At 44.2% G+C, this 15,812-nt stretch overlaps 1 protein-coding gene across 1 annotated transcript in view; it reads right to left on the bottom strand.

Annotated features, from left to right (window-relative positions):
* The window catches only part of insrb (insulin receptor b), a 140,914-nt gene extending 130,085 nt beyond the window's left edge, over positions 1-10,829 (bottom strand). The window contains exon 1 of the mRNA XM_060941199.1: positions 9,817-10,829. Coding sequence (XP_060797182.1) covers positions 9,817-9,895 — 79 coding nt within the window. The 5' untranslated portion in view covers positions 9,896-10,829. The remainder of the gene's footprint in view (positions 1-9,816) is intronic.
* Positions 10,830-15,812: the final 4,983 nt, after the last annotated feature.

The following is a 15,812-nucleotide window of genomic DNA, read 5'->3' as shown; positions in this document are numbered from 1 at the left end:
CTCGTATACTACTCAAAGCCAGCCAATATTATTTAAATATGTCACTCAGGTCTGCGACGTATTTCATATGAAAAATGCAAGTTTTTCCAAATAAGAAGATAAACTTCATATCTTCAAGCCAACGTGTGATTGTATTTTTATTATATAGACACATTCACAAAGTACCCAAATTTATCAAAATAATTTGTTGATTTCCTCACGAGTGACATATCGAGATTTATGTCACGGTTTTGGGTCTCCATGTCCCGGATGGAGCTTATATGAAAAATACAAAATGGCACATTTCCCAGTAAAACACTCATGTCCATATAATATACTGACATTACATCACAACACTGCTGAATTCTCTATTCTGACTGGTCAAGAGATGTCTATTTTTTTTTTTTGATGCAGTTTGCCAACAATTTTTTTAATCGTACAGTCTTATAGTTACGTTTAATGTTGTGGACAGTCTGGTGGACAAGTTAGTTCCTATTCTCACACACACATACATATATACACACACACACACAAATAATAATAAATTTTATATTATATATATATATATATATATATATATATATATATATATATATATATATATATATATATATATAAATAAAATATTCCAAACAGATCTGCTCAAGTGAAGTGAAACTGGGTGAATAATGTGCAGCCTTCATTTCAGGGTTCAAAAGCCACCTTCAGTTGTTCAGCTCAAAAGGAAAAAAAAAAAAATGGAGCGAGTGTACTTTGGAGTGCACATTAAACAGCACAGCCCAACAAACAAGATCGTAAAACGAATGAATGGTATAGAAAGAAAGGAAGAAAGACAGAAAGAACAAAATAAACAGTAGCACTTCAAGACTACATAATAAAGCTCAGCTGTTCAGTCGGCTCTCGCTCAGGGAAAGTTGTTAGGATTGTGGCATTAAAAAGTTGTTATACATGTTGTAACAGCTACATGACACATTTTTTAAGCTTCAGTTACATGACGGATTATTTAAGCTTCTGATGAAACAGAAACAAAACGCTGTTCCTAATCACCTACTGGCTTTTATTCCCACTGCTGCTGCAACAGTGACATGAATTTTAAATACGTCATTTCCACAGTTTTTCCCCATTAAACTTATCTATCATAAGGATTCAGTTTTATACACTATATGTCCATACTCTCATTTTGACAACAAAGGACAATACAGATCATTAAACAAACACACGCCAATATGAAACCTTAAAGTGCATATTCTGGACCAATTTCGTGTTTTTTATATGAAAGAATGTCCCTTTACACACTCATCCAGAAGGGTAATTTTGCACAAGGCCATCTGTCTACAGCAGAAAAAATAAAAATAACAAAACGCATCTGAAAAAAAATCTCAAGGGAGTCTGGAGCCAGATTCGTGACGTCACCTGCGGAAGCGCCAGCAGGCTGCGAGAGCTTTGCATGGTTTCAGTGCACAGCCTGTGTAGACCAAGCGCTCCCATTTCTCTCTCATTGTCCGGTCTTTTGGAAAACGATGAGTACTAATCCCATCAAGATTGGTGCTGCTACACCCTCCTACGATACATCTGTTAACCATTTTAATAATTACGTGATAACGTTGAAGAAATTTGCAGAAAACCACCAGGTCATTTTCTCATAAACAAACCAGCGCTGACGTAGGATTCAGAGGGAGGCGTCCCGCACACGACGTCACGAAAATCAACGTTTCCCGGGAAATCCAAATTTTTTTCAGAGGCGGACCAATTCGCCTCAAATGGCTTGATTTCAACCAAATTTTTCTGGTATTGCGCAAGGTAAAAAAAATTGCAGAGAATGCAGAATGTTACAGATATTTGACCAAAGTTTAATATAAAATAGGAGAATTACATTGATCTCGCTCCTGAATTTACCTGTGATATGCACTTTAGTCATCAACAAGTTAAAGCTGAAACGAGACTTTCATTTTTCAAAAGGATTTTATGCCACCGCCACCCCCCCCTTTCATTTTTATATATGTTAGAAGTTTTTAACAGAAGGTTATCTATACATTAACCCTAGGTCACAACCGGACGTACAATTTTTTGGCCGTGCGATTTTTGGCGTTTCCCAAATCGCTGCGTTTTTTTGTTCGTGGAGAAAGACGCACGTTGGCCGCAAGTTTGTCTTGAAACCTGAAAAAAACGTAAGCGCCCGTAGAGTTTGTTTGACATGACAAAGAACCTCTGCGGCTGGTCTGCGGCCAGTCTACGGCTCAAAAATCAGCACGTCACACGCGCGCCCTCCGTGCATTTCTTGCACGTAGACTGGCCGTAGGAGCACGTACGGCCGGTTGTGACCTAGGCTTTATGGAAGCCCAATTCCACCAGGGAGAAAAGAAAAACATTATTTTTTGGTAATTTTTAATTTCTCAGGTGTTTTTATCATATCATCTCAAAATGTTTACTTAAAATAAAGCAATTGCCTACGTGTTAGATTTAGATTAAATTTAGATTAAAAAGCTAAGTCACAATATGAGACACGGGCGACACGGTGGTGTAGTGGTTAGCGCTGTCGCCTCACAGCAAGAAGGTCCTGGGTTTGAGCCCCGTGGCCGGCAAGGGCCTTTCTGTGTGGAGTTTGCATGTTCTCCCCGTGTCCGCGTGGGTTTCCTCCGGGTGCTCCGGTTTCCCCCACAGTCCAAAGACATGCAGGTTAGGTTAACTGGTGACTCTAAATTGACCGTAGGTGTGAATGTGAGTGTGAATGGTTGTCTGTGTCTATGTGTCAGCCCTGTGATGACCTGGCGACTTGTCCAGGGTGTACCCCGCCTTTCGCCTGTAGTCAGCTGGGATAGGCTCCAGCTTGCCTGCGACCCTGTAGAACAGGATAAAGCGGCTACAGATAATGAGATGAGATGAGACAATATGAGACAATCAGACATTTATGATAAATGTGACTTTTGAGAGAAAAAAAAGGGAAAATTTTGTTTCAGGAAATTTGAGATAATCAAAATCCTGACATAAGTCAGAATTTTGAGATAATTAGCTAGTATTATGAGGTAATGAGTCAGAAATTGTGCAGAACAAGTTAGAATTTTGAAAACTGCTAAAAAAAGGCAAATTTTTTTCTTTTCCACCTGGGGAAAGCAGGCTTCCATTGTGTCCTCTGTGAAGAGGGTTCAGGATGTACAGAACTGCTTTATCTGGGAAGTAATATATATATATATATATATATATATATATATATATATATATATATGCGCAACGTTACCTTCAAATCTGAAAAGACGGAGTTAAAATCAGTGACGAGAACTGCTCTCGTTCTGTTTCCTTCTGAGAGGGACAGCATTTATCTCACAAGCAGTAGTTAAAAATGCTCCCAACCTAGGCAGCCTAGTTCAAAATGTAACACATGAACAGTGATGACATGTCCATGATTAACTGCACACTGTATTGCAAAACAGACTGACATCTTAAATGATTTTTCTTTTTTATTTGACTTAAAAAAAAGACTGCAATTACAACCTTAAAAAAAAAAAACCCGCACCTAGTACAAGCAGCATTTACACATACTAAACAGCACATGTTCAACCCTACGACCTGGAAGAAGAAGGGAAAAAAAAGGTCAGGAGAAAGAGCCAGACAGAAACTCGACTTCCAGCCCCCCTTCGGCAGTGAGGGAACCTACAGGGTGGGCCACATCAAAGACATTCCACATGCGGTGCATTCTGGGAGAAATACCTTTCCAAATAGCAGAGCGCTAGAGGAACATGAACACGAGACAGCAATGGCAGGAGCAGATGGAGATAAAGGACATAGTGAATCTTTTGTCCAACTAAAAATCTCTAACTCACACTTTAGTAAATACACGTATAATACATTTAAGATGGTACTGATATCACTATATTTCCAGCTAAGGAAATTAAGAGACCACACCGATCAGCCATAATATTAGACAGGTGGTTTTAATATCATGTAGGTACCCTTTGTGCCATGAAAACAGCTTTGACCCGTTGAGGCATGGACTCCACAAGGCCTCTGAAGGTGTGCTGTGATATCTGGCACAAAGACGTTAGCAGCAATTCCTTTATCACTACGTTCAGACTGCAACCTGAAACGACCCATATCCGATTTGTTGTGAAATCCGATTTTTTTGTTAGGCCGTTCACATTACCAATTATATGAGACTTGTATGCGATCTCCAATATGAACGGAAAACGACCCAAAAGTGTCCCGCATGCGCAAATTGACACGTAATAAGCACATCTACGTAATACGTAAACAAAACAAAAAAAAGCGCACTCTTCAAGTTTCCACCAAAGAGGCGGGATTAGCCAACGCAGAATAGTGACGTTTGTCTCTTGTTGATGACGTGTAGGTCGCATGAATGCGACCTGTTCAGTCAGACTGCAGTCGCATGTGAAAATAACGGATATGCATCGGAATTAGGCAGGCTTTTAGATAGAGGGGCGTCTGGGCGTCTTTTCGACGCCCTGTACTGAAAAAAACAAGAAATTGGACGCCCTACTTTTTAGTACGACGCCCTAAAGACGCCCTAATATTTCCGCCCGTGTTATGTCCGGTAACTTAGCTGAATATGTTAAAAAATCGCCGAGTCTGAGCTTTCCGAGGATCTACAAGCTTTGTTGACACCGCCATTTTGGAAATTTCAGAAGTCTCGCTTTGACAGCTGTCTTTCCCGAAGACGCCCAGGGTTACCATAGTAACAGCACGAGCCCAGAGTACAAAATATAGGCACCCGCCGCAGAGCTACAGAAACACGCGTTTCTATGGCTGCACTAATTTCAAAGTTGTGAGAGCCCTCGTTATAAATAAATGGGTTATTAAATAAATTTGGTGTACAAAGCACTTGTAATATGCGTTCCCAGAGCAGAGGGGGAAAAGATGTATGCCTAGGAGACACTGGCATAAATATCCAGACAATATAGCCGTAGACTATATTGCCGCAGCTAAATGTGGAATGTAGTCTATAGAAAACCGGCCTTACCTGACATGTTATTTATCCCGAATAAATCCTTTTAACAGTAAATAACACATTTTCATGCAGATTTTCCCAACATTACAGGCTACGTACAGGCTACATATTGTTGCCAGTGGACTGTTGCAGTGAAACCATTTTGTTTACATTAAGACATTAAAGAAAGTTGTTTTACCTAAAATGAATCTGGCTTGAATTTTTCCATGCACACATGCCTCCCCCCAGTCCAGCCTTACTATTGATACAAGAATGTTGTAACAAAGGCAAAAACACTTGGCTGTATTGCTCAAAATTTGCTGTCAAAATGAAGGAAATAGCATTTGAGAGCATTAGAAATTTCAAAATTTTCCGGGGGAGTACCCCCGGAACCCCCTAAAACACTCGTGCCAGCGGCGCTCAACGCGCCGCTACACCTCGCCACATACAGTGACACCTGCAAAAAAGTTAGACTCCCTAAAAAAAAATCCTGCCTAAAAGCCTGGAATTAGGACCACATATCCAAGCGGCCTGGGTCGCATGTGAAAAAAAATCGGATCTGTGTTGTTCAGACTGTCAATAACAAATCGGATACAGGTCGCATATGGGCAAAAAAATCAGATATGGGTCGTTTCAGGGTGCAGTCTGAACGTAGTCTAAGTTGCAAGGTAAGGCCTCCATGAATTGGACTTATTTGTCCAACACATCCCACAAATGCCCTATTGGACTTAAATCTGAGGAATTTGGAGACCAAGTCAACACCTTGGACTGTCATGTTCCTCAAACCATTCCTGAAAATTTTTTGCAGTGCGCGCTATCCTGCTGAAAGAGGTCAGGGTTATTAGAGAATATCAATGCAATGAAGGGATGTACTTCGTCTGGAACGATGTTTAGGTAGGTGGTACGTGTCAAAGTAACATATGCATGAATGCCAGGACCCAAGGTTTCCCAGCAGAACATTGCCCAGAGCATAGCCAGCATTAACTTTTTCAGCACTTTATGCTACAGTAGCCCTTCTTCTATGGAACTGAACCAGATGGGCTATCCTTCACTACCCACAACACATGATCCTGTTGCCAATTCACTTTTTGTAGGTATAAACCACTGCATACCAAGAACACCCTACACAGAGACGTTCTGACCCAGTCATCAAGCCATCACAATTTGGCCCTTGTCAGAGTCACTCAGATCCTTTAAGCTTGCCCATTTTTCCTGCTTCCAAAACATCAACTTCAAGAACTGACTGTTTACTTGCTGCTTAATATAGCCCAGCCCTTGACAGGTGGCACCTGTGATGAGATAATCAATGTTATTCACTTCACCGGTCAGTGAGTTTAATGTTATGGCTGATTGGGAGATACGGTACCAGTCAGAAGTTTGGACACACCCAATCCAATTGACACTTAATGACAATGGACTGCTGTTTCTCTTTACTTAGTTGAGCGATTCTTGACACAACACGGATTACTACAGTTGTGGAATAGATCTATTTACTGTATGTTTATTATTTACTATTTGATGGTCTGAAAAACATTAAGGCAAGAAATGGCACAAACTTTTGACGAGGCACATGTTAACTGAAAAGCATTCCAGGTGACTCCCTCATGAAGCTGGTTAAAGTGCATATCCTGGACCAATTTAGTGTTTTTTTAAATATGAAAGTATGTCCCTTTACACACTCATCCAGAAGGGTAATTTTGCACAAGGCCATCTGTCTACAGCAGAAAAAAATAAAATAACAAAACGCATCTGGAAAAATCCCAAGGGAGTCTGGAGCCAGATTCATGACGTCACGTGCGGAAGCGCCAGCAGGCTGCGAGAGCTTGCACGGGTTCAGTGCACAGCCTGTGTAGACCAAGTTTAGCAGCTGGCAATTTTGCATTGAAATATGGAATTGTCGCCTGAGCTTCTAAACCCATGGATTCATGCATCAATGCTCATCTATCTATTGTTACATAAATCATATTTTTTCTAATTACTATTATGTATTGATATATTTCTTCATTTAGAAGAGTACTGGCTACTGTAGGAGAAAGATTTCATAAGCTACACACATGGAATCGGCTAAGCAGGGTTGTATATACATTTAATGTGTTTGACACGTCCCAAGATCTCAAGCCCTGACACGCATATCCCTTGATACATGTGAAGTAAGTGTATTATCACCCAGCGCTTTCGTGTTGTTTACTTTTGTGTGTGTCAATAAATAACATTATCCGTGTACCACACAAACACAGGAACACCTAATTTAGAGGATAGTCTCTCTTATTTCTTAACCTGGCGACAGTCAACTTGTGAATTGCCAATTTTCTTGATCTTTTTCTCAGCTCCGTTTGGTCCTCAGGTTTTTCCCGGTGCCTCGCACGAAGCGCTCCCATTTCTCTCTCATTGTCCGGTCTTTTGGAAAACAATGAGTACTAATCCCATCAAGATTGGTGTTGCTACACCATCCTACGATACATATGTTAACCATTTTAATAATTACATGATAACACTGAAGAAATTTGCAGAAAACCACCAGGTTGTTTTGTCTTAAACAAACCAGTGCTGACGTAGGATTCAGAAGGAGGCGTCCTGCATGTGACGTCACGAAAATCAATGTTTGCCAGGAAATCCAAATGCCAAGTTTTTTCAGAGGCGGACCAATTCGCCTCAAATGGCTTGATTTCAACTGAATTTTTCTGGCATTGCGCAAGGTAAAAAAAAATTGCACAAAATGCAAAATGTGACAGATATTTGACCAAAGTTTAATATAAAATAAGAGAATTACATTGATCTTTCTCCTAAATATACCGAAGATGTGCACTTTAAGATAACGCCAATAGTGTGCAAAGCGTCATCAAGGTAAACGGTGACTACTTTGGAGAATCTAAAAATATCAAACACATTTAACGCTTTTTTTTTTTTTTGTTTACCACATGGAATTATGTGTTATTTCATAGTTTTGATGTCTTCAGTATTGTTCTACAGTGTAGAAAATAATCTAAATACAGAAACACTGATGAATGAGTAGGGCTGTACAAACTCTTGACTAGCAGTACTATCAGTTGTGCATGGCAGTGGTTGCGATGGCAACGGTCGGTTAACAAGCTCCGCCCACAGAGCTCACTCCTCAAAACAGCTGTTACTGTAAACACACTATACTAAATTTAACCATCACTAACTTTCACACATTTTTAACAATTACGTTAATAAAAATCAACTGCACTGTTGTAGGCAAAAGTTTAACAAATTCATCACAGATTAAAAAAAAAAAACTATCAATTTCTCGTTTCTGAATAAACATTCAGAAATGTATACACTACCGTTCAAAAGTTTGGGGTCACCCAGACAATTTTGTGTTTTCCATGAAAAGTCACACTTTTATTTACCACCATAAGTTGTAAAATGAATAGAAAATATAGTCAAGACATTTTTCTGGCCATTTTGAGCATTTAATCGACCCCACAAATGTGATGCTCCAGAAACTCAATCTGCTCAAAGGAAGGTCAGTTTTATAGCTTCTCTAAAGAGCTCAACTGTTTTCAGCTGTGCTAACATGATTGTACAAGGGTTTTCTAATCATCCATTAGCCTTCTGAGGCAATGAGCAAACACATTGTACCATTAGAACACTGGAGTGAGAGTTGCTGGAAATGGGCCTCTATACACCTATGGAGATATTGCACCAAAAACCAGACATTTGCAGCTAGAATAGTCTCATCTCATCATCTCTAGCCGCTTTATCCTGTTCTACAGGGTCGCAGGCAAGCTAGAGCCTATCCCAGCTGACTACGGGTGAAAGGCAGGGTACACCCTGGACAAGTCGCCAGGTCATCACAGGGCTGACACAGACCTACGGTCAATTTAGAGAGTCACCAGTTAACCTAACCTGCATGTCTTTGGACTGTGGGGGAAACCGGAGCACCCGGAGGAAACCCACGCGGACACGGCGAGAACACGCAAACTCCACACAGAAAGGCCCTCGCCGGCCACGGGGCTCGAACCCGGACCTTCTTGCTGTGAGGCGACAGTGCTAACCACTACACCACCGTGCCACCCAGCTAGAATAGTCATTTACCACATTATATTTCTGATTAGTTTAAAGTGCTCTTCATTGAAAAGAACAGTGCTTTTCTTTCAAAAATAAGGAAATTTCAAAGTGACCCCAAACTTTTGAACGGTAGTGTAACTCGTGTGTGTGTGTATATAAAAAAAAAAATCAACGAATATCAATAATACATGTAATTTATACTGCGATGTGTGTGAAAAGCTATTTCAATCGCTGCTTAAACATTAAACTGCATACTAGTATTTAAAATAATGCGGTAACCATGGTAACCTGTTGTAGCCCATGGTAACCTGTTGTAGCCTATAGTCGCGTGCGTCCTGTTTATATGTATGAAGGAATTGTGCGGTTTGGGCCGCAGCTCAGGCAGGGCTCGCGTTCGCTTTATTCTTATCGTGCGGCTGTGATTCACTAGCAAACAGCGTTTTTAAAAAGTCATGGCAGACGCAGCAGCGCTCTACGGCATTGTTGTTGTATCGTCTGGAATTCGAGGCGGAAAAGGCCCACCACTACTTCCGGTTCCGACTAGCCGAGTCCAGCGAAGAGGAGCGCTAACCTGGCCTTCAGGCTGCAGGATCAGCCAGGCCTGAGGGACCGAACCGAGCCCGGCTGGAAACACAGATCGAGTCTAAGCAAACGCTTTGGTGTGTCAGTAAGGAATAATCAGGCAGTTAAAAGCTGAATATACAGTACGGCTCCAGCCAAACGCACCAAAACACTGGCGCTCAGTCCGAACACACACACACACACACAGCCTCCGCCTGCAGCTGTAAACAAACTGCTTTACACTCCTCACAGATACTCCGCTACAGCACAGCGGCCTGGGTGCGAAATTAACACTTTATACTCACTTTCAGCATTTAAAGATCCAGAACGCAACAGAACGCTGAGAAAGGTGAGCAACACAGCCAGCGAGGAGTTCGGTCGCATTGTGCCTTCACACACGGTTGTTTTTGCTTTTCTGGGAGGGAAAAAAAAAATCCTTAAATCCGATTTGTGGTGCCTTCAGAGCTTTGCAACACAGTTATTCTTATTAAGAAGAAAAAAAACGAGACAGTTGGATAAGTTCAGGGGAAAGTTGGGAAAAAGTTGAAGCAAAGCGGCCCCAAACACGGAGCACAAGCCCAGCGTGGTGCTCAGTGTGATCTGGGCTCCGATCTAATCCTCCTCCTGCTCCGGGACTCGACACAACAGTGCACTTAAACCAGGTGAACTCGTACTCAGGTGGAAGGGCAAATGGATACAAATCTTCATCTTAGCGGCTTAATGGACATCTTTTTCAGAAGTAATTAGTACAAATCCAACCCGAGAGGAATGTGCCGTGTTTATCAGGCCTGCTGCAGGTTCCTCAGGCGCACAAACTCCACCACGGGGCAAAAACACGCCGGGCTTATTGATCTCACACAAGTTTGGTTTTATTAATAGAGACAGAGCCGATTTTTCCCCCCGTTATGTAAATATCTTAATTAATTATTGACCCAACTTGTAACTGCTCCAGAATAAATCGGTGTTAATCCACAGCTCGTCCAGTTTCAGGCGCTGCTCAGGGTTTCTTTTCTTCTTCAAGCACAAGTTCGTCTGTAATTCTCCAGATCGGGTCGGAAAGACGGACACGTTTCGCACACGGCAGGCAATACTCCGCTTCACAACCCCTCACTCCCTCCCTCACTCACTCCGAGGCTGGGAATCCGGCTGTTCGGGGCTTCTTTCCGAGTCAAAACCGCATGGACAGGCACACCTCTTCATCTGAAATGGACGCGTCAATAAACTTGAAAGTAGACGAGGAAAAAAAAAAAGTGGGTGAAATTGGTGTTGGTGTCTCTCACGGACTCCTCTCTCTCCCTCTCTCTCTCTCTCCCCCCGTGTCCCTCCAGCAGTAAACAAGTCTGCTCGGGTCGATCCGCGGCGCGCACCAAAACACGGAGTCGCACTCCCAGCGCGCGGATCTGGATTTGGGCTCCGCCACGCTGCTGCTGCCGAACATCCATCCAATACAGATTCTGCAATTTCTCTGCGTGATTGCGAAGCAAGCACATTATTATTATTATTATTATTATTATCCGTCAGACCACATTCCTGCAGTTTTCAAGATATTGATCCCAAACTAGCCGACATGGTAGCGTAGTGGTTAGCACTGTTGCGTCAGATCAAGAAAGTTCTGGGTTCGAGCCCAGCAGCCGACGGGGTTCTTTCTGTGCGGAGTTTGCTCTGGTTTCCCCCACAGTCCAAAGACATGCAGGTTAGGTTAACTGGTGACTCTAAATTGACCGTAGGTGTGAATGTGAGTGTGAATGGTTGTCTGTGTCTCTGTGTCAGCCCTGTGATGACCTGGCGACTTGTCCAGGGTGTACCCCGCCTTTCACCCGTAGTCAGCTGGGATAGGCTCCAGCTTGCCTGCGACCCTGTCAAACAGGATAAAGCGGCTAGAGATAATGAGATGATTGCAAAGCAAGCACATTATTATTATTATCCGTCAGACCACGTACCTGCAGTTTTCAAGATATTGATCCCACACTAGCCGACATGGTAGCGTAGTGGTTAGCACTGTTGCGTCAGATCAAGAAAGTTCTGGGTTCGAGCCCAGCAGCCGACGGGGTTCTTTCTGTGCGGAGTTTGCTCTGGTTTCCCCCACAGTCCAAAGACATGCAGGTTAGGTTAACTGGTGACTCTAAATTGAGCGTAGGTGTGAATGTGAGTGTGAATGGTTGTCTGTGTCTATGTGTCAGCCCTGTGATGACCTGGCGACTTGTCCAGGGTGTACCCCGCCTTTCACCCGTAGTCAGCTGGGATAGGCTCCAGCTTGCCTGCGACCCTGTAGAACAGGATAAAGCAGCTAGAGATGATGAGATGAGATGATTGCGAAGCAAGCACATTATTATTATCCGTCAGACCACGTACCTGCAGTTTTCAAGATATTGATCCCAAACTAGCTGGCGTAGTGGTTAGCACTGTTGCGTCAGATCAAGAAAGTTCTGGGTTCGAGCCCAGCAGCCAACGGGGTTCTTTCTGTGCGGAGCTTGCTCTGGTTTCTCCCACAGTTCAAAGACATGCGGGTTAGGTTAACTGGTGACTCTAAATTGACCGTAGGTGTGAATGTGAGTGTGAATGGTTGTCTGTGTCTATGTGTCAGCCCTGTGATGACCTGGTGACTTGTCCAGGGTGTACCCCGCCTTTCACCCATAGTCAGCTGGGATAGGCTCCAGCTTGCCTGCGACCCTGTAGAACAGGATAAAGCGGCTAGAGATAATGAGATGAGATGATTGCGAAGCAAGCACATTATTATTATTATCCGTCAGACCACATTCCTGCAGTTTTCAAGATATTGATCCCAAACTAGCCGACACGGTGGCATAGTGGTTAGCACTGTTGCGTCAGATCAAGAAAGTTCTGGGTTCGAGCCCAGCAGCCAACGGGGTTCTTTCTGTGCGGAGTTTGCTCTGGTTTCCCCCACAGTCCAAAGACATGCAGGTTAGGTTAACTGGTGACTCTAAATTGAGCGTAGGTGTGAATGTGAGTGTGAATGGTTGTCTGTGTCTATGTGTCAGCCCTGTGATGACCTGGCGACTTGTCCAGGGTGTACCCCGCCTTTCGCCCGTAGTCAGCTGGGATAGGCTCCAGCTTGCCTGCGACCCTGTAGAACAGGATAAAGCAGCTAGAGATGATGAGATGAGATGATTGCGAAGCAAGCACATTATTATTATTATCCGTCAGACCACGTACCTGCAGTTTTCAAGATATTGATCCCAAACTAGCCGACATGGTAGCGTAGTGGTTAGCACTGTTGCGTCAGATCAAGAAAGTTCTGGGTTCGAGCCCAGCAGCCGACGGGGTTCTTTCTGTGCGGAGCTTGCTCTGGTTTCTCCCACAGTCCAAAGACATGCAGGTTAGGTTAACTGGTGACTCTAAATTGACCGTAGGTGTGAATGTGAGTGTGAATGGTTGTCTGTGTCTATGTGTCAGCCCTGTGATGACCTGGCGACTTGTCCAGGGTGTACCCCGCCTCTCGCCCATAGTCAGCTGGGATAGGCTCCAGCTTGCCTGCGACCCTGTAGAAGGATAAAGCGGCTAGAGATAAGGAGATGAGATGATTGCGAAGCAAGCACATTATTATTATTATCCGTCAGACCACATTCCTGCAGTTTTCAAGATATTGATCCCAAACTCGCTGACACGGTGGCGTAGTGGTTAGCACTGTTGCGTCAGATCAAGAAAGTTCTGGGTTCGAGCCCAGCAGCCGACGGGGTTCTTTCTGTGCGGAGTTTGCTCTGGTTTCCCCCACAGTTCAAAGACATGCAGGTTAGGTTAACTGGTGACTCTAAATTGTCCATAGGTGTGAATGTGAGTGTGAATGGTTGTCTGTGTCTCTGTGTCAGCCCTGTGATGACCTGGCGACTTGTCCAGGGTGTACCCCGCCTTTCGCCCGTAGTCAGCTGGGATAGGCTCCAGCTTGCCTGCGACCCTGTAGAACAGGATAAAGCAGCTACAGATAATGAGATGAGATGAGATGATTGCGAAGCAAGCACATTATTATTATTATTATCCGTCAGACCACATTCCTGCAGTTTTCAAGATATTGATCCCAAACTAGCCAACACGGTGGCGTAGTAGTTAGCACTGTTGCGTCAGATCAAGAAAGTTCTGGGTTCGAGCCCAGCAGCCGACGGGGTTCTTTCTGTGCGGAGTTTGCTCTGGTTTCTCCCACAGTTCAAAGACATGCAGGTTAGGTTAACTGGTGACTCTAAATTGACCGTAGGTGTGAATGTGAGTGTGAATGGTTGTCTGTGTCTCTGTGTCAGCCCTGTGATGACCTGGCGACTTGTCCAGGGTGTACCCCGCCTTTCTCCCGTAGTCAGCTGGGATAGGCTCCAGCTTGCCTGCGACCCTGTCAAACAGGATAAAGCGGCTAGAGATAATGAGATGATTGCAAAGCAAGCACATTATTATTATTATCCGTCAGACCACGTACCTGCAGTTTTCAAGATATTGATCCCACACTAGCCGACATGGTAGCGTAGTGGTTAGCACTGTTGCGTCAGATCAAGAAAGTTCTGGGTTCGAGCCCAGCAGCCAACGGGGTTCTTTCTGTGCGGAGTTTGCTCTGGTTTCTCCCACAGTCCAAAGACATGCAGGTTAGGTTAACTGGTGACTCTAAATTGAGCGTAGGTGTGAATGTGAGTGTGAATGGTTGTCTGTGTCTATGTGTCAGCCCTGTGATGACCTGGCGACTTGTCCAGGGTGTACCCCGCCTCTCGCCCATAGTCAGCTGGGATAGGCTCCAGCTTGCCTGCGACCCTGTAGAAGGATAAAGCGGCTAGAGATAATGAGATGAGATGATTGCGAAGCAAGCACATTATTATTATTATCCGTCAGACCACATTCCTGCAGTTTTCAAGATATTGATCCCAAACTCGCTGACACGGTGGCGTAGTGGTTAGCACTGTTGCGTCAGATCAAGAAAGTTCTGGGTTCGAGCCCAGCAGCCGACGGGGTTCTTTCTGTGCGGAGTTTGCTCTGGTTTCCCCCACAGTCCAAAGACATGCAGGTTAGGTTAACTGGTGACTCTAAATTGTCCATAGGTGTGAATGTGAGTGTGAATGGTTGTCTGTGTCTCTGTGTCAGCCCTGTGATGACCTGGCGACTTGTCCAGGGTGTACCCCGCCTTTCGCCCGTAGTCAGCTGGGATAGGCTCCAGCTTGCCTGCGACCCTGTCAAACAGGATAAAGCGGCTAGAGATAATGAGATGATTGCAAAGCAAGCACATTATTATTATTATCCGTCAGACCACGTACCTGCAGTTTTCAAGATATTGATCCCAAACTCGCTGACACGGTGGCGTAGTGGTTAGCACTGTTGCGTCAGATCAAGAAAGTTCTGGGTTCGAGCCCAGCAGCCGACGGGGTTCTTTCTGTGCGGAGTTTGCTCTGGTTTCTCCCACAGTTCAAAGACATGCAGGTTAGGTTAACTGGTGACTCTAAATTGACCGTAGGTGTGAATGTGAGTGTGAATGGTTGTCTGTGTCTATGTGTCAGCCCTGTGATGACCTGGCGACTTGTCCAGGGTGTACCCCGCCTTTCACCCGTAGTCAGCTGGGATAGGCTCCAGCTTGCCTGCGACCCTGTCAAACAGGATAAAGCGGCTAGAGATAATGAGATGATTGCAAAGCAAGCACATTATTATTATTATCCGTCAGACCACGTACCTGCAGTTTTCAAGATATTGATCCCACACTAGCCGACATGGTAGCGTAGTGGTTAGCACTGTTGCGTCAGATCAAGAAAGTTCTGGGTTCGAGCCCAGCAGCCGACGGGGTTCTTTCTGTGCGGAGTTTGCTCTGGTTTCCCCCACAGTCCAAAGACATGCAGGTTAGGTTAACTGGTGACTCTAAATTGAGCGTAGGTGTGAATGTGAGTGTGAATGGTTGTCTGTGTCTATGTGTCAGCCCTGTGATGACCTGGCGACTTGTCCAGGGTGTACCCCGCCTTTCACCCGTAGTCAGCTGGGATAGGCTCCAGCTTGCCTGCGACCCTGTAGAACAGGATAAAGCAGCTAGAGATGATGAGATGAGATGATTGCGAAGCAAGCACATTATTATTATCCGTCAGACCACGTACCTGCAGTTTTCAAGATATTGATCCCAAACTAGCTGGCGTAGTGGTTAGCACTGTTGCGTCAGATCAAGAAAGTTCTGGGTTCGAGCCCAGCAGCCAACGGGGTTCTTTCTGTGCGGAGCTTGCTCTGGTTTCTCCCACAGTTCAAAGACATGCGGGTTAGGTTAACTGGTGACTCTAAATTGACCGTAGGTGTGAATGTGAGTGTGAATGGTTGTCTGTGTCTATGTGTCAGCCCT

Source organism: Neoarius graeffei, chromosome 15 (assembly GCF_027579695.1).
Source record: "Neoarius graeffei isolate fNeoGra1 chromosome 15, fNeoGra1.pri, whole genome shotgun sequence".
NCBI classification, from domain to species: domain Eukaryota; kingdom Metazoa; phylum Chordata; class Actinopteri; order Siluriformes; family Ariidae; genus Neoarius; species Neoarius graeffei.
This window is presented reverse-complemented; position numbering and strand designations above follow the sequence as displayed.